Genomic DNA, 18,452 nt, shown 5'->3' with positions numbered 1-18,452 from the left:
AATTCCACTAGGAATTGAATTCAATTCCACTAGATCTATCATGGGTGAACGGTTGCTCTTGCATTTAATGCCTCAGGCCTCGCCTCTGTAAAACTTTATCAATAACTTTTTTCAAATGGTTATAAAAAGGAAGAAATAATACCGATAGAGAGCCTAGACCAGTACCTGGCGCACAACACCAATAAGAGCTACTAGTAGTATCAATAACAGCTACTATTAAGATCGCTTAAGGGCTTTTTTAAAAAAATTTCTTACACTTAGGGTTTTTATTGCTCTTATTACTTTACTCTTAAGTGCCTAACGAAGAAATACAGCCCCATCTCTTCACAGACATATCCAGCTCTTTACCAAGCGTTCATTACCTCTTTGGGTTCGTTTGCCTGCTTAAGACTTAGGGATGCATGGCTCGTGCACTAGGGCGACGTCAGGACCCAGACTGATGTATGGGGCAAGGCAGTTGAGATGTGAACTGGCCGGGAGTAGGCGGGTTCCAGGGAGAAGAGCCTTGGACCCAGTTAGGAGACCTCTGACCTCTAGATCAGTGTGGTCTCTACCTCCTGTGCATCCTCAGATCAGGGACTCTGCGTTTCAGGCTTCCGTTTCCCTTTTGTAGAAAAAGGAATTTATAATTCCGTCACAGGGGTGCTGTGACGTAGGCTATGGGGCACACCCCTCGGTTATTCCAAACCTGGAGCTTTAGAAATGACGAAGGAGAAAGGAACAAGGAACCACGTGAAAACTCGGCCAAGCCTCAAGCCCCAAGCCTCTGAAAACTAGCTCTGGAACGCCTCAACTGTTTTTGTGGTGGGTTCAGATTCCGGGGCAAACTAAATTGCTCTTCCGGGGTAATTGCCATCGCTTCCGGGGCGGGACGCGGCACGCCGAAATTTTGCTGGGTGTCGTCTGTCTAGATTTCTGTCTCGGCCCTCGCTACTGTAATGAGCTTCCTCAAAAGTTTCTCGCCACCTGGGTCGGCTGAGGGGCTTCGGCAGCAGCAGCCAGATACCGAGGCTGTGCTCAATGGGAAAGGCCTCGGCACCGGCACTCTTTACATCGCTGAGAGGTAGGGTCCCCGTTCCCGGGTGCTGCCTCTGCGCGCCGCCCGGTACAGAAGAGCGGGGACAGACTGCGACCTCCGGGGCTGCTGGGAGCGGGCGCGCGTGCTCGGTGTCGCCTCGGGAAATGCGTGTTTTGGGAAAGGGACTCGATTGTTCTTGTGTCTTCTCTGCCGCCTTCTCCGGAGCGTTCCTTTGTCCCTTCTTTAGATGGAGTTTTCACTGATTATGCTTTTTACTCGCGTGTTTACTGGAGGTCTGGTGCGTGCGTAGCCCTTAACTAAACGTCTCCTTGTGAGGTTTTGAGTTTTCAGACCTTGAGCTAGACTCATCGATGAGTCTTACCTGCCTTTTTCGATGCACTGGTGCGGGAGATCTTGCGCTAGGCAGGTTATGCAGGTTTAGAGGAGAGTGTGGAGGATTTTGAAGTTGGGTTAATAAGCACTGAAGATTATTTTATGTAGGTATGGGTTGGACCTGAAGGACCTGATTCTTCATTTCCCGTTTCTGACTTCCATTTCCATTCCTAAAGGAAAAGCTCTTTTATCAGGTCCCCTGGAGCATTTTCACAGACAGAGAGACATGTCCTAAATATTGCGGTTGTAGAACAGGTCTCTATTTCCTTGACGAATGGCTCCATTCATCATCAGGCCAATAATGACACATTGAATCCTTATTGCCCTTCAAATCTCTCTGACTTTTCCCTCTGCTGCATCACTTTGTGCTACAACCAGAGAAAATTTTCTGCTTTTAAGACTCGTGTGATTACATTGACAGGTAATCTATAATAATCTATATTTATCGTAACCTTAATGACATACACAAACTCTCATTTGCTGGGTAACATAACGTTCACAGTCTTGACTACCAGGAATGACATCAAGGGGGCAAAGTTCTGTCTACTACGGAGGATACAAAAAAGGTAGAGAACCCTTGGTTTACAGCAGCAATTTTCAACTGTTGTGCTGTGAGAAATTTAAAAATATGCAATATCTGCCCTGGCTGGTGTGGCTCAGTGGATTGAGTGCTGGCCTCAATCCACTAAACTAAAGGGTCACTGGTTTGATTCCCAGTCAGGGCACATGCCTGGGTTGCAGGCCAGGTCCCCAGTGGAGGGCACATGAGAGGTAGCCTATCAATGCCTCTTTCTCACCTGGATGCTTCTTCTCTCTCTCTCTCTCTCTCTCTCTCTCTCTCTCTCTCTCTCTCTCTGTCTCTCTCGCCCTTCCTCTCTCTCTAAAAAATAAATAAAATCTTTTTTTTAAAAAAAGCTGCAGAATAAATGAAAGTCTTAGTGTGATAATTATTTTTTAACTCATGGTAAGTATGATTATAGTCATTTCATGTATATGTCATTTAATGTAGATCAGTGGAGAAATGAGTGATTCCCAAGTATTTATTGCATACTTACATGCTGAGCACTATTCTAGTGGTTTTGAAGAATGTTAAATAAAGAATATGACAGTTTCTCCTGTCACGTAGCTCACTTTCTGTCAGGGTGCATATCAGACTCATTGTTAAATGCTAAATGTTATATTACTGAGCATAATTGCAATTTAGAAAAAGAAGAAATGATTATGGATTCGAGTAATTGGAGGGGAGGCTCAAGGAGGAGCTGGGATTTAACCAGTTGAAGAGGATTTGCGAAAGCAGAGAAGGTGCCTAAAGACTTTCCAAATAAGAGTAAGCATAAATGGCATAGAAACACATGTGAATTAAGAAAAATTACATTTCAAATCTATTTGAATTTTTAGCTGGTGAGAAAAGAGACCGTAATAGGATTTGTCTTAAATTCACTTCCTGCTGCTGAATTTTCTGATTTTAGGAATATTTCTAAGCAGTAAGCTTGAGATTATTCATACAATTTATAATTATGCAGAACCTTTATAAACTTTAGGAAGTTAAGTTAGGGTTTAATTGCTTGAACTGATCTACTTAAAATGTATTTTCCAGCCGCCTGTCTTGGTTAGATGGCTCTGGACTGGGGTTCTCCCTGGAGTACCCCACCATTAGTCTGCATGCAGTGTCAAGGGACCTACACGCCTACCCACGGGAGCATCTGTATGTTATGGTGAACGCCAAATTTGGAGGTATGTGTGGTAGTTTCATCTTGAGCTGACTTTGGTAGCTTATTATTATGTTAAAAAGCAATCTTCGATCATAATTTAATATTCAGCTGTTGACTTATTTTGGGTAGTAGTTTATTGAGCAAAATTTCAGCACAATAAAATAATTGAGACACTCCTTTTTGTTTTCTATATATTTGCACTTAGAACTTTTCCATCATCATGGGTCTATATTTCTAATTATTTCTTTTGAGTATAATTGTTTATTTTCTTTCTCCTTGTAAAGGCATTTATATTTGGCACCCTTTCAAGCTCAGATCAGTCAGTCTATTTTGCTTCCAAAAGTTTGGGATAGAATCTGATTTGTTTTGTCTTGTTATCATTGGAAAATGATGTTGCCCTCCCTCTCCCTTCACTTTGCAGTGACATTTTGATTGTCATGACTGGAGTGGGGAGGAGGTGCTACAGGCATCTAGTAGTTAGAGGCCAGGGTTGCTACCAGGCATCCTACAATGCAAAGGACTGTCTTCCACAACAGAGAATTACCTGGTTCAAACGTCAGTAGTGCCAAGGTTGAGAAACCATGGAAAAGATTTACAGGTTTTACTGTGGAGGTGACTGTTAAGATTCATAAAAATCTAGTGAGGTTGATGAAAGATGAGTAAGAAAGATAAAAAATCCATTTTTTAAGTTGTTGACTGTGGGTTGTAAGAATTACAAATGAGAAACAAGTTAGGCACACTGTAAAAAACTAAAGTTGATAAACTATGTTTTGTTAGTTTAATATGTTCATCTTTTGTAGAAGTACTGAACTTTGGGGTTGAAGGGATATGTTACACCTTAAACTTTTCCTTTTTAAATAATGGGTTCTTTTCTTTGAATGTGTGTAAGAGACAACAATCCTATAAGTTTCCCTGTTGAACTATTGCTTCTTTAGTTGGGGGTTTTAACATAATTTCAGATATAAGGTGACCATTTATGTTCATTAGGACACTAATGGTTTTTAGGGCTTTTGGCAAGTTCTGCTTCATCAAGCGCTGATGTCTGATTCAGCCATCTGGAAATACTGTTATACAATTTCAGACTCTTGTCATTGGAAAGGGTCCAAAGGTAGATAAAAATCTAGTTGAGTTAAATGAGAGGGTAAGGAAAAGTAAAAGCCTTTGACCTTGAGTTTTAGTAAGACTTCCGAATAAGGTATGGGACACAAAGTTTACTTTTCATCTAAGTAAATGCAACTATAATTTCATAACTAAGAGTACTACGTCATGTTTAGTTTAAAGCATTTTATTCGTTCATAGAAATGCAAAACCTTAGGGGCGGGTACCCTTCTGAATCAGTTCCCAGTGCTGATGTGAAATGCCCATAAATAGTGTAGAGCACTGTCACCGCACAGAGGTAAAAAATAAGGATAGAGGGGTAGGGTTCAAATAAACCTAGGTTGAATAAGACTAGATAAAAAGAAAAGCACACTGAATAAGAAGTCTGCCATTAACTTGGTAGGCGAGTCATTTTCATTTCTCTGCACTCCAGTTTCATCCAGAAACATTAAGGGATTATAGTAGTCTTTAGTTCTTAAACCATATTGGAAACACCTGGTGCACTTGTTAAAAATGTAAATGCTGGAAGTCCCAAACTAGGAAGTAAGGAATCAGTAGGTTTGGGGTAGGTATTTTATACATTTGCTCTATAATATTATTTTCCTGAAATTGGTGGGATTATGATTAATCCTTTCTAACTGAAACAAACAGGATTTTTCTGTCTTACTTGGATTACATTCATTTCAGTGAATCTCCAGTTTTTTTTCTGGAACTCTTCTCCTAAGTTACACGTACTTAAATCCTGTTATCCCAAATTTTGTTCCTTTCATCCTGATTCTCCAAGCTCCAGACTTCTTTCTTTTTGGTTTCCCTCCATAAACCTCTTTAAAATGAACCATCAGCTTATTGTTAACATTATATTATTTTTAAAATTTTTTATATCAATTTGAGGGAAAGAGAAACATCTACTCATTGTTCACTTATTTATGCACCATTTATTGGTTGCTTCTTGAACGTGGAATTGAACCCACAAACTTGGGGTGTCGGGATGGTGCTCTAATCAACTGAGTTACCTGGCCAGAGTGACATTAGATTATTTTTTAAATAACTGAAAATTCATTCCCATTGTTGAAAATTTAGAAAGGTTTTAAAAGACAAAGGCTAGCAGCCACTGCTGCGATCTAGGATGAGATGGTGAGTGTTGGTCACGATCGTTATTTTTTTCTTCAATGGCAGAGACACTGTATTACATGTCTGTTTATTGCCCTAAGATAGATTCCTAAGGATACATACAAAAGAAACTTATTTCCTAGGAGGGAACTGGAGTGGTAGGGACTCACTCTTTCCTTTGACTAGACTCAGTTATTTTTATACCAGCATGTATTAGTTTTATAAGTTAAAAATGATGTTCATTCAATTATAGAATAGTAGTTACAGTATATTGTTTTTTAAAATGCATTGAAACTGTTTGGTAATACTGTAAGATATTCAACTATTTAGAATTATTTAATATCTATATCTTGTATTGTTTTAATTTGTTTTGGAGGACATGTATATTGTATTGAACAATATAATAACAGAAACACAGCAGAAAAAGTCCTATTAAGTTAGTTATTTAAAACTGTTAATAGTGGCCATTTAAAATTTTTCCCATTTTTTTTGCCCTGGCTGGTGTGGCTCAGTGGATTCAGCACTGGCCTGCGAACTGAGAGGTTGCCGGTTCAATTCCCAGTCAGGGAACATGCCCGGATTGCATGCAGGCCAGGTCCCCAGTGCAGGGTGTGTGAGAGGCAACCAATTGATACATCTCTCACACATCAGTGTTTCTCTCCGTCTTTCTCCTTTCCTTCTCTCCTCCTCTCTCTAAAAATAAATAAATAAAATGTTCTTAAAAAATACAAAATGTCCCTTTTTTGCTTAACCATTTTTTTCATTCTACACTGAGCTTGTATGACTTACAAAAATAAAAGTTAAAAAAATTTTACTGGTTCTCTCTGTACAGTTGATTCCTGTGAGTAGAATTGTTGCATTAAAAGTAATGAACATTTAAAAAATATATTTTGTTTATTTATTTTTAGAGAGAGGGGAAGGGAAAGAGAAAGAGTGGGAGAAAAACATCAATGCGTGGCTGCCTCTCATGGGTCCCTTGCTGGGAACTGGCCTGCAACCCAGGCATGTGCCCTGACCGGGAACCAAACTGGCAACGCCCTGCTTCACAGGCCTGTGCTCAGTCCACTGAGCCACACCAGCCAGGGCACATTTTTAAAGCTCTTAATTTACTCGTATGTTGTAAACTAGCTTTCCAAAAAGTTTGTCAGTTTACACTTTGAATACTAGTATATAAGAATACCTTTCTGCCTTATTTTCATTTGCAAGGAGATTATTAGTTTTCAAAATGTTTTAATGTTTTGGGAGTCTATTTAAGTATTTTGTTGACTTTTTTCCTAATGAAGCAATTCAAACATTGAAAAGTGCAGAGTAATAAAACATTTTTACTATTTAATGTCCAGCATAAATTAAAACATTTTTTAAATTTTTATTTTTCAGTTACAGTTGATATTCAGCATTATTTTGTTGTAGTTTCAGATGTACCACATAGTGGTTGGATGATTATATTTTTAAATCTGTTTTGATACATATAAATCGCATTTGTTCATTTTTAACTACTATCTATAGAACTTAGTATGATCAGGTTGTATCTATTTTCCCTTTTTTTTTTTTGGTCAGTATATCTTTTAAGTCTGTTTTTGTTTGTTTTTTTTTAGTTTTATTTACTTATTTTTAGAGAGAGGGGAAGGATGAGAGAGAGGCAGTCAGTGTGCGGTTGCCTCTTGTGCACCCCCACTGGGGACTTGGCCTGCAACCCAGGCCTGTGCCCAGACAAAGAATCGAACCCAGTGAACCTTTGGTTTGTGGGTGGCACTCAATCCACTGAGCCACACCAGCCAGGGCTGATCAGTTGTTTTCATACTGTCACTAGAACATACAGTACATCAATAACCATTTATATACATACTCCTTGTGTACATAGTAGGTTCTTACATGAGGAATTGCTGGGTAGTAGCATCTCCAGAATGGTTGTAGCAGAGTTTCCGCTTCTGCCAGCAACATGTGCATATTCTTTTTATAGAGCATTCATATTTTTTCTTGCTTACAGACTTTTTAAATTTATCTGTTGGGTCAGTTAACTTTTGTGGGCCTTAGTTTCTCATCTGTGAATTGGTGGTGGTGGCCCTGGCTGGTGTAGCTCAGTAGATTGAGCATGGGCCTATGAACCAAAGGGTCGCTGGTTCAATTTCCAGTCAGGGCACATGCCTGGGTTGCAGGCCAGGTCCCCAGTGAGGGCCTGTGAGAGGCAACCACACATTGATGTTTCTCTCCTTCTCTTTCTCCTTCCCTTCCCCTCTCTAAAAATAAATAAATAAAATCTTTTTGAAAAAAAGCTGTTGGTGATGAATCACATCAGTGGTTTCTAAACTGCTTGTACCCTTGGTTTTACAGTGAAAGGCGAAAGAAGCAGCGTTGGAAGTGTGCTTCCTGGAGGCCTCGCTGTGCGGGTTTCCTCCCCCCTCCGTGACCCTGGGGGTGCTTAGAGGCCCTGGGGCCCAGTGAGGCCCAGTGGGACCGGACCAGAGAGGCTGTCCGGGGCAGGGGCGGGTAGCTCTACAGTGACCATGTTTTTGTACTTTGAAGTAAAAATTGAATTGTAATATTTAGTTATATCAATAAGCATTCTTTAAGAAATTCTTTTAGGCTTTTTTTTCCAAACAAATAACATGAAAAAGTTACTTTTATTCCCTTTCTAGAAGAGTCAAAAGAATCTGTTGCTGATGAAGAAGAGGAAGACAGTGATGATGATGTTGAACCTATTGCTGAATTTAGATTTGTACCTAGTGATAAATCGGCATGTGAGTGTTCTATAGAATTCATTCTTTTCCCTTTAGGTACCAGGTATTCCCCCTATTGACACAAACACTTTTTATTTTGAGAGTGCATTTATTAAAACTGGGAACAGTGAAACAAGGAAGGACTTAGGATAGAAGAAGCAACAAGAGAGCCTGGGTGGGGCTGTTTGGGATCCTGAGAAGTTAGAAATCGGGGCCCTTAGAGGTAGGCTTGGGGTTCGCCTGGCGCGAGCCGCCACTGCCCACTGCTCCCCTGGTTGCCAGTCTCATGGGGACCCTTAGAGTTTAGTAGGCGCACGCCTGTGGGGGAAGAAGAGGAGGGTGGGGATGGTGTGGGCGTGCTCCCAGGAGTGAGAGCATGACACACACACTTGTACTTTTATTCTCATTGCCTCCATTCTTGTGCTTATTCTTTGTTTTAGCATCTGTACTCTTATGAGGACAAGACACCTATTAATATCAAAGATTGTGAATGTATAGTAGACACCATGTTGCTTGGTGTGCTTTGTGAAAAGTAACCATCCTAGAGGGTTGCTTTTATTGACTCGATGCCGCTGACTGTGAACTTCACCAGATAGAGGGCAGAGGAGTCACAGGGGCTCCAAAGTGGAGGCGGTCAGGCTGACTGGACCGAGCCCTGCTAGCTGCGGGGGCTCCACTCTGCACTGGCAGTCTGACCAGGACGCTCTGAATCTTTTTCTCAGAAAATCCAGCATGAAGAGATCTCAGTAATATCTTGAAATGATCTTACTGTTCATGACTTGTTCTTGCCATCAGGCACTTTTCAAGATTGATTCTCCTTGGAATTTGCCAGGTTTTGTGAATATTGCGACCCTAGTATACCTCTGTTTGCCTATTATATTTATTTGTACTGAGGGTTATTTGATTAAATTTTGTTGCACATTGGCCAGAAGGAAATATTAATTGTAATTTAATTTCCTTGTGCAGTGGAGGCAATGTTCACTGCGATGTGCGAATGCCAGGCTTTGCATCCAGATCCTGAGGATGAGGACTCAGATGACTACGATGGAGAAGAATACGACGTAGAAGCACACGGTTAGTGAAACGGGTTGTTTGAAAGTGTTTTTGTGTGTTTCATTTTAAGCATTTATTTGTACTAAGGGGCTAGGATTATAGATTTTTATACCTCTAATACGTACCATATAGTATGATTATTAATAAAAGTAAGGGGCATAATTCATGTCTAAGCCAAATTGGAAAAATGTTCCAAATTGACTTTCCAAGCTTGACGGTAAACAGTAGAGATTATTGGGGTGGTGCAGAGTAAATGGATAGAAATAAATAGAAGGAATGAAAATCATAGATAGGAAAGTGGGCAGTCAGGACAGTCTTTTTAAGTTGATGTAGCTGCTACCAGGGAACAAGCCTTCTCCTTTTATCACTTAAAACCTGTATTATCTACAGCTTTATTTAACATTCCTTTGGGTAGCTCACTGCTACAGTTACTTCTTTTTTCTAGACCTTGTTTATCCAAGAGTATTTCCCTTTGCTTCCCCAGAATAGAGTGCAGGCGTTAGCTTAGTGTGGAGTCTTGCAACCCGAGGTGCCTGCTGTTCTCGTCTCTTCCCCGCGGTCTCCTCCGCAGCAGCCTGGCTGTCCAAAGCCCTTTCTTCCATAAGTGTCCACTTCTTGGCCTGAGACAAGCTCATTTCTGGCAGTTTCCTTTATATATTTAAGTACATTCTCAGCTGAGATTTTTGGATGATTCTTTTTAAAAAAAATCTTTATAATTTTTTATAACGAGCATGTATTTTATTGTTTTTTGTTTTTTTAAGTATTGATTTGAGAGAGACTGGGGATCAAGCCTGCAACCTTGGCATAGAAGGTTGGTGCTTTAACCAGCTGAGCTACCTGGCACGGGAGCATGTATTTTAAGAGGATAAAGCCTTCAGTACTAACTTGCAGTCAGTTAATTGTCACTCGTTAATTTACAAGGTGTAAATTTCCACCTTGGAGTAATATAAAACCCCCTGGCCTCTGGAACACCCTCTTTTCCTTCTAGTCCCTGGATGTTTGATTCTTTGGAAGTTGCTGTTTACTGACTATCGGTTGGAACCCCTTCTCATCCTAGAGGGGAGGGACGTTGTCTTCACAGATGGCCCGTATATGTGTGTTAAATGAATGTTGAAAAGTCTTTTCCTAGAAGCTTTTTTCCCACTGTACCTTATCTTCAGTAGATGTATTAATGAGTATCCATTTTTTTCATCACTGTGTTAGCTTAAAAGTTTTTTATTTGTTTAGAACAAGGGCAGGGGGACATCCCTACCTTTTACACCTATGAAGAAGGATTATCCCATTTAACAGCCGAAGGCCAGGCCACACTGGAGAGACTGGAAGGGATGCTTTCCCAGTCTGTGGGCAGCCAGTACAACATGGCCGGCGTCCGGACGGAAGACTCAGTAAGAGATTACGAAGGTAAGCATCCTTCTTCCTCTTCAGTGTGAGCAGTGAGAGGTTCACCTCGGCAACAAGGGAAATGGATAGGCTCTTTTGGAAACTAAGAGAAATCCTAGAATTAACTCTTTATGGTATAGGAAGCAAACGTAGAATTACACAGAATGGGAATCCTTGTGTAAATTTAACTTCTTTTCCTCACTACAAAAATAGTCTGTGTTCACAGTTAACTTTTTTTAAATGGGCATAGGCAAAGAAGAAATGAAAGATCGAGTATAATTCTGAAGGAGATTTTTTTTTAAGGAAGGACATTTCTTTTTTTTTTCCTAAGATTTATTTTATTTATCTTTAGAGGGGAAGAGAAGGAGAGAGGGAGAGAAACATCAATGTGTGGTTGCCTTTCGTGCATCCTCTGCTGGGAACTGGCCTGCAACCCAGGCATGTGCCCTGACTGGGAATTGAACCGTGATCCTTTGTTTCGCAGGCCCACGCTCAATCCACTGAGCTACACCAGCCAGGACAGATAGTATTTGATTTAAAGGGCTAGGCAGCATTCAAGAAACTCGGGTTCTCTTTTTGGTGACAAACATCTGGACCTTGAACAAGTGGTTTTAAATATATGTGTTTCAGTTGTCTCATATTTGGAAGCTTCTTTGTAAATATTTTCCCTGTTAGACTGGTTCCCTTTTCTAAGAATCCTGATTCAATTAGATTCTTGAAGTATTCTCTGATTCAGTCTTTGCCATTTGGTCCCATATCTAGTCCAGTACTGAGTTCTGTGGACTTTTCCTTTAAGTGGCTTTTAGATCTCCTTGTCATAATAACTGCTGCTATCCTCCAAACACAGGCCCTTTTTCTTCTCATCCTGGATTTATAGTAGTAAGTTTTTGCCTTCATCTCCCTTCCTCCAGCTCACTGTGCCATATTAATCCTCTGAGGACACTGTGTCGCCCTTATATAGAGATGTCTCCTCATGTGGCCTGCCACTCACCACATAAAGTTCAGACTCTTCACTCTGACCCTGAAGAGACAACCCTGTCCTTGCCCCAGTCGTCTCCAGTCTCGTTCCTCCTGCTCTGTAAAACGTTTGGGTGGTTGGTTCTGTTATGTGCCGGCTCCTGGTTGAAACACATGACAAATATCTACTCATTTAATCTTTTCAAGAACCCTCTGTGATGGATGCTATTATGATCCTCATTTTTAAAAAGATTTTATTTATTTATTTTTAAAGAGAGGGAAGGGTAACTGAGAAAGAGGAAGAAACGTCCATATGTTTCTCTCATGCTCCCTCCACTGGGGAGCTGACCTGCGATCCAGGCGTGTGCCCTGACTGGGAATTGAACTGGTAACCCTTTGGTTTGCAGGCCAGCATTCAATCCACTGAGTCACACCAGCCAGGGCTGATCTCCAATTTCAAATAAAGAAACTCAGGCACAGAAAGACCTCACAGTTTCTTTCATGTCAAATAGCTAATAAGTGGTGAGAGGATTGAATGAGCTAATGTGGCAAAATAATGTACCAGGAACTGTTACAAGCTCTTCTTACATCTTTATATGTATTTAATACATGTTAATATTTTATGTTGCTACAGAATTTTAACTCTTGTAATTTTAGTGATGCAAAGTATTCTTAAAAAGAGTTACTATCATTTTCTTTTATTGGTACATTTAAGTTTCTCATAATGCCCTGATCAACATCTCCATACACACAGTATATTGACCTAGGGGTCTTAAAGTTCTGGGGTTTTAAAAATTTGTTTATTGACCTTAGAGAGAGAGAAGAGGGGGGGAGAGAGAAATATTGATCTGAGAGAGAAATGTTGATTGGTTGCTTCCCATACCGTGGATTAAACATGTAACCTAGGCAGATACCCTGATTAGGGATTGAACCTGCAACCTTTTGGTGTACAGGACGATGCTCCAACTAACTGAGCCACACTGGCCAGGGCTGGGATACTTTAATTTAGAAAAGTTAGGCTTTGGGTCAGTGTTATTCCTTGCGTCTCCTCTCCATATTAAGTCTTAGCCAGAGAGCCTCTACTGTAGACTTCAGGGTAAGATGGCTCAGGTGATTTCTTGTGCACTACCAAACTCTTAGCTGAAAGATCACAAGATGCTACTTTTTTTTTTTTTACGTTGATTGACTGGAGAATGTCCTTGACCATTGAAAAGCCTTCATCATTGAAAAGTTTGGTTTTTAAAAATTGTAACATTTCTTGTTTAATGCTTTGTAGCAAACGATTTTAAGGTTTCAAACATTTTGCTACAGTGAGATTTTTTTGGAACTTTTATTCCTAAGCCTTACTAACATATTGAGAATTGCCTGTTTATGAAACTTCTTCAGTCTGTTATACCATTCCCCACCTTTTAAACTCCTGAGTACCCACATCACTGTTTTTGCTATTTGTTTAGTTTGACCTGTGCATTTTATCTTAAAAAGATTTTAAAAAATTATATGTATTTAGGGTGTGTAACATGAAGTTTTGAGATACATGCATAGTGAAATGACTGCCATCACCAAGTATCAAATTTCATCTTTGTAGTTACCTGTGTGTGTGTGGGGGGGGTGTGTGTGTGGGTGGTGGGAACACCTGAGATCTGTGTCAGTACGTTTCGGTCTTTTTGCTGTTTAAGCAAACCTGCAATCCACTAGTGGCGCTTCATTGCTTCCTGTGTTTGTGTTACAAGGTATGTATTCAGCTACTCAGCCGATTATGGAGAATGTGGTGCTGCTCAGGAGAAAGGAGTTGTATCTTTGTATCAGTTTAGTGGTGAGAAGAGTAGATTAACGTTCTGGGGTCCTGGACCAAGTGCAGAGAATAAAGCATTGCTCGAGAGAGATGAGGTTTCTATCTTTTGTCAGTTTTAGTGGAGAGAAAAATAACTTACTGTGGCTACAGCATGGAGATACAGGGGGGCTTGAGTGTCTGTGGAGTCAGGCTGGCCCCTTCACCCAGCTGGGATAGTCGGGAGGGGGTCGAGCTTCATGGACTAAGCGACATCTAAGCCAGGGTCTGAAAGATGAATAAAAGTGACCCTGGTGAAGAGGGATCGCATACAAGTTGGGGAGAGAGGCAGGGAAAGGGATCAGCCATGTGCAAAGGTGCAGGAGACCATTCAGCTTTGGGAACTGAAAGTAGTTCATTATGCCTGAAACTCTGAGTGTGAAGGGCAGTTTTAGCAACAGATAAAGTGGGTAGTGAATGTGGCCGTATCTTAAAGGCACTTAACATTGTGTTAAAGAATTTCAGCGTTACACTTAGGTCAGCGGGAAGCCACGAGAGTTTTAGTTTGACTAGTGTTTCTCTGCTTAGACATGGGAGTTTCATTGGAGAGGGAAGTACTGGGGGAAAGAAGAGAAACCCTGTTAAGTAACTTAAGTTTTATGTTAGATGAGAGAGAGCGGACTAAATTAGATGGTGGCGGTGATTGTCAAAGGACTTAACAGGTTTGGGAGACATTTAAGAGATAGCAGCAGAAGGTATCAATGATAACAGAAGTTAGCAACGCGGTGGGGCTTTCTGAATTGGGCAGGTAAGAGGTATCCTTGAGCAAGACAGGAAAGAGAAGCATTTTCTATGTGGAAAGATGGTGAGTTAATCTTAATAGGTGTTACATGTGTCCTGCCGGATGTCCTGATGTTGTGCTGCCAAGGGGCGGCAGGCAGAAGCCAGTTCGTGGTGGGTTGGAGAGTTGAGGGGTAAATGGGAGCTGAGGAAGTGGACAAGCAGGCGTAGACAGCTTTTCTTTTCTTGTCCTAACAGCTTCCCCCTTTTACAATGAGATGAGCTAGCCCTGGCCAGTGTGGCTCAGTTGTTTAGAGCATTATACCTTAACTGAAAGATTGATTACAGGCTGGATTCCAGGTCGGGGCACATAACTAGGTTGCAGGTTCAATCCCCAGCCCAGGTGTGTGTGGGAGGCAACTGGTCAATGCTTCTCTCTCATATTGATGCTTCACTCTCTAAAAGCAATGAAAACAAGTCCTTGGATGAGGATAAAAAAGAAAAATTAGGTGAGCTAAACAGGAAAAGCAAGATACTTGCTTTGTGTTGTCTTAACTCCCGAATTACGGCATAGCTCCGTGAGGATAGGACTTCGTACCTTAAAAAAAGGGGGGCCCTGACTGGTGTGGCTCACCCTGCTGAGTGCCAGCCGCAGCAGGCTGAGGGTTGAGTCCTACTTCATTTGCAAGTTCCTTCGTAATACTGTTTTAATGTTGAAGTTGAGGAGTTAAGAAGTGAATGTATTTAGACACATTTTACCTTGGCTTAAATCCACAGGTGGCATTTTTCTCTCTTAGTCTGTTCATTGATACTTGAATTTTCAAAAGAAAAAGAAATGGCAGCTCTTACCAACAGGGGGCATTAGCTTCCTTCTGGTCAGAGCACAAGCTGAATCTGTAGGTGTCTGAAGTGCTGTGTGACTAGTGCTAGCTCAGTGGTTCGTTTTTTCCTTCAGACGGGATGGAGGTAGATTCTGCACCCACAGTCGCGGGGCAGTTTGAGGATGCAGATGTCGATCACTGAAAGTGACTTCATGCTGCTTTGAGGTAAGTTGTTTGTTTTTTCCCTTGTCACTGAACATGAAAATCCTGTCAAATAATTAATTTTTACTTTTGTAATTCAGGAGAACTGTTTAAATTTAGAAATTTGAAAAAATGTCAGTTTCCATTTCTGACATCATTGAAAATTACATGTTTTTTTTCTCTCTCTCTCTAAGAAATCAAGGTTTACAAACATGGTGATGTTCAGGTTAATTGACGTTTACTGAGCACTTACCACATGCCAGGCCCTGAGAGTACATGCAGGAACAAGACACAGCCCTTGTCAGTGAACTGAGAAGGACGCCATCCTTCTCAGAAATGGAGCGCTCCCTGTTTGGCCCGGGTGGGAGCTGCAAAGCCTCACATCCTGTCCCAGTCTGCTCTTGAGTCACCTTTTCCCATTTGTGACGTTTGAAATCTTAACAGGTTCATCAGAATCCACAAAGCAGAGATTTGCTACCACTCACTGCTATTCAAATTAGGGAGGAAGTAGAAGTAATTACAAACTTAGTTTAAGCCTTTAATCATAATCTCGTGTCTGTTTATTTACTTCCAGAAATAATGGCCCACCAAGGTCCTGGTCACCTTACTGTTCTAGGCTGATTTTCCAAAGCAGAACACATCTGTGTACAATTGTCCAAAAGCTATCGTCTCCCAAGTTGCTTCATACCCCTTCTGAGTGACCTAAGAGCCACTGCCAATTTTCTCTCCTCTGACCTTTTCTTGAGCTTTGCCTGCAGTTTGTCCCTGACTATTTATTTGCTGCGTATTACTCTGAGAAACCAGTTGTCCTTGCCAGCTTGAATATCTCGACTGTATGTTAGATAATAACTAAATGTTATGTAACTAGTTTATATCATGCAGAGCCAAGACTAGTAATCTAATCAGCCATTCTTTATAAGCTGTAAGATTTTTACACTGTTAAATTACTATCCTCTCTCTCCTCTGTAATGTCCTCCTACCTCTGACCTCATAGCATTTTCTTGAATACCAGCTTTCTTCCGGTCTTTGAAATGCTACTTATATCCAGGACCTTTATTTTATTAAAGCAGATGGCGGTAGCATGACAAGATTTAGAAACTTGGCTTCACTCCTCTACCACTGTTTCACATCTAAATGGGTTGTGAGACCCGTTATTGCAAATTCCATTTACCTACCAGATCACTGCCAGTATTAATATAACATTGTTTCTTATACTAACTGAATTATTCTCTGCTTTTCATGTCAGGTGCTGCCTTTCGAGCTAGCAGGAAATCATCTTTTAGAGTTCTGTGATTTATATCTCTTTAAATACTTCATTTTTACTTCTACAACATTTACTTCTGTCATTGATACAGTCTAAAATTTGCAGTATCTCCTCGGCACTTAGCTAAAAAAGTTATGTTCACGTTGCTGGGGTCCTCCTAACCTTAATGTTCGGATCTCGTAGTTCCAGATGCCAGTACTTCCATATTTCATTTCATGGGAAGTCTTTTGGGTCAAGCTTAAGTTTTCTTCCCTTATTTCTTAGATTTTATTTATCATGTTCTTATGGCAGGTTGTTTTTTCAGTTCAGTAATACTTATTTTGTATCTTTTATTGAAACTGGAGAACAGATATTTTGTGATCTTCTGGCTCTCACATATTTCTTTCTAAAAAATAGACTATTTGGAGAACACCAACCTCTCTATTTACAAAAACCATGAGAAACTCCTCTGGTCGGTCACTGCTGGTTACACAAATGGGGTCGTGACTGCAGTTCCCTGGCGGGAATTCTTAGGGTTCTTTGTGATGTAATTTTCTGGTGAAATAACCATAAAATAGGCACAGACTTTGTTTTCTATTCATTTTATGCTACAGCTGAAGTGGAGAGATACTTTATTCATAAAGTTTATAAAAGTTCTTCATCTGGATAATTGACCTGAATTCCAAACAATGTCCGTAAATTTTTAATCATTTAAAATTTTATTTGCCTATAAGGAGTGAACAAGGATTAATTAGAGTGTTTGTGTAATGATTAAGAATTTCAAGGTAATGGAACTAGGACCTCGCAACGCATGAGATCAGGTGAAGGGTAAGGCACAGCAAGATAGAATCACAGCTCTGCCAAGTAACAACTCTGTGTCTCTGGACAAGATGTCTAATAACTAAACTCCTCTAATCCTCAGTTTCCTCGTCTGAAAATGGGGATGATAATAACTGCCTGGCAGGATTGTTGCAAAAACTGAGATAGAATAATATCTGAGTCTGGTGGTATTCTTGACTAGAGAGTGAAAAAAGAATAGCGACTATTACTATTATTATTATTACAAACACTGTAAACCTTTTGTTTTTCAGATTCTGCTCATAACGGTAGGAGAGAACTTGGTGCCTTTTTCACTGTGGAGTGGGTGTTGATGAAAGTATTTTTCCTTTTTCAAAACTTACCTGATGAACCAGTTCTTTCTTGAGACAAACTGTACTGAGACAAGTTGTCACCAGCAGAAGAAAATATGACCTTTATTCACAAAGGTGAATTAACTTGACCAAGAGGGTATTTGTAGTTTATCATTTGTCCCCAAACTTTCTGTGTCTGGGCACCCTCTGAGCAGGCCTGTAGTCCCTGCCGTCAGCGAATGCGTCTTCCGTGACCTAGCGGGGCCACCTGGGGCGAAGGCACAGGCACTTGCAGCTGCTGGTAGACTGGCTGCGAGAGGGGCTGAATCTGAGACAAACCCCTGTAGGGCCTGACGTAACCCTACCCTGAAAAAGACAGACAGGGTCTCAGAGGGGCCCTGGCCTGTGCTCACTCTCCACGGGGGTGAGGCTGCTTTACTGATTTGGGACCCAGACTAATGCGTGGAGGCATCTTGAGGGAGCCGCTTTGGAAACATCCCAGCCACACATGCTAACGCAAGTGCTGCTTCTGACTAGGTTTTGGTCCTTTCACCGTGTTTTATCAGTCTGTTCTGTTATAACCTCTTAGGTTATATCCTTTAATTTCTAGACTCTTATTTCAGTTTCTGCAACAGAATGCGTGAAATTGGGATGAAGTCCTGAAAGTATTGTACTTCAGATGACAATTGTTTTGTCTTTGTAATAGCTTAACAAATAAATCTAGGTTTTCTATATTATCATACTCTTTCTTCACTAAAACCATCAATATTTTTAAAAATTAATGTTGGCAAAAAGTGAGAATATTGTCAGTCTTATCTTTGACTTATTGAGAACATGAACATGGAATGAGTAAGAAAATGTATCATTGGAGTGGCTGGCACACACCTATTAGGACAAGGATTTAATGCATTTTGAGGAATGTCTGCTTCTTCCACCTGGATTAGGAGTAATTTTTTACAGCATACTTAACCACTCTCAATTCTCAGTTTATATGTAGAGATCTGTGCTCGAACTTCAATACTATTACATTACCTTAAAAATAAGGTTAGAAAAGCTCTTCAGAATTGCTTG

At 40.6% G+C, this 18,452-nt stretch overlaps 1 protein-coding gene across 2 annotated transcripts; it reads left to right on the top strand.

Moving 5' to 3' along the window:
* Positions 1-857: 857 nt before the first annotated feature.
* Positions 858-18,115, top strand: CLNS1A (chloride nucleotide-sensitive channel 1A). Of its 2 annotated transcripts, none has more exons than XM_053670752.1 (7): positions 858-1,063; positions 3,009-3,145; positions 7,968-8,069; positions 9,015-9,122; positions 10,392-10,502; positions 14,942-15,032; positions 17,343-18,115. In XM_053670752.1, the coding sequence occupies exons 1-6, from the start codon at positions 939-941 to the stop codon at positions 15,007-15,009; spliced, it is 651 nt and encodes a 216-aa protein (XP_053526727.1). In that variant the 5' UTR covers positions 858-938; the 3' UTR covers positions 15,010-15,032; positions 17,343-18,115. The 2 variants fall into 2 exon arrangements, with proteins under 2 accessions (XP_053526727.1, XP_036994462.2); XM_037138567.2 differs by having other exon boundaries at positions 10,329-10,502.
* The last annotated feature ends 337 nt before the right edge of the window (positions 18,116-18,452 follow it).

Source organism: Artibeus jamaicensis, unplaced genomic scaffold, assembly GCF_021234435.1.
Source record: "Artibeus jamaicensis isolate MK-2021 breed Jamaican fruit bat unplaced genomic scaffold, CSHL_Jam_final contig_64, whole genome shotgun sequence".
Taxonomy (NCBI): domain Eukaryota; kingdom Metazoa; phylum Chordata; class Mammalia; order Chiroptera; family Phyllostomidae; genus Artibeus; species Artibeus jamaicensis.
This window is presented reverse-complemented; position numbering and strand designations above follow the sequence as displayed.

What these genes read in the sequence shown, in the direction of transcription:
- CLNS1A (XM_037138567.2), top strand. Translation starts at nt 939, where the DNA reads ATGAGCTTCCTCAAAAGTTTCTCGCCACCTGGGTCGGCTGAGGGGCTT. An exon ending in ACTCTTTACATCGCTGAGAG is followed by an intron (nt 1,064 to 3,008) that starts GTAGGGTCCCCG and finishes TGTATTTTCCAG; the next exon opens with CCGCCTGTCTTGGTTAGATG. An exon ending in GGTGAACGCCAAATTTGGAG is followed by an intron (nt 3,146 to 7,967) that starts GTATGTGTGGTA and finishes TTCCCTTTCTAG; the next exon opens with AAGAGTCAAAAGAATCTGTT.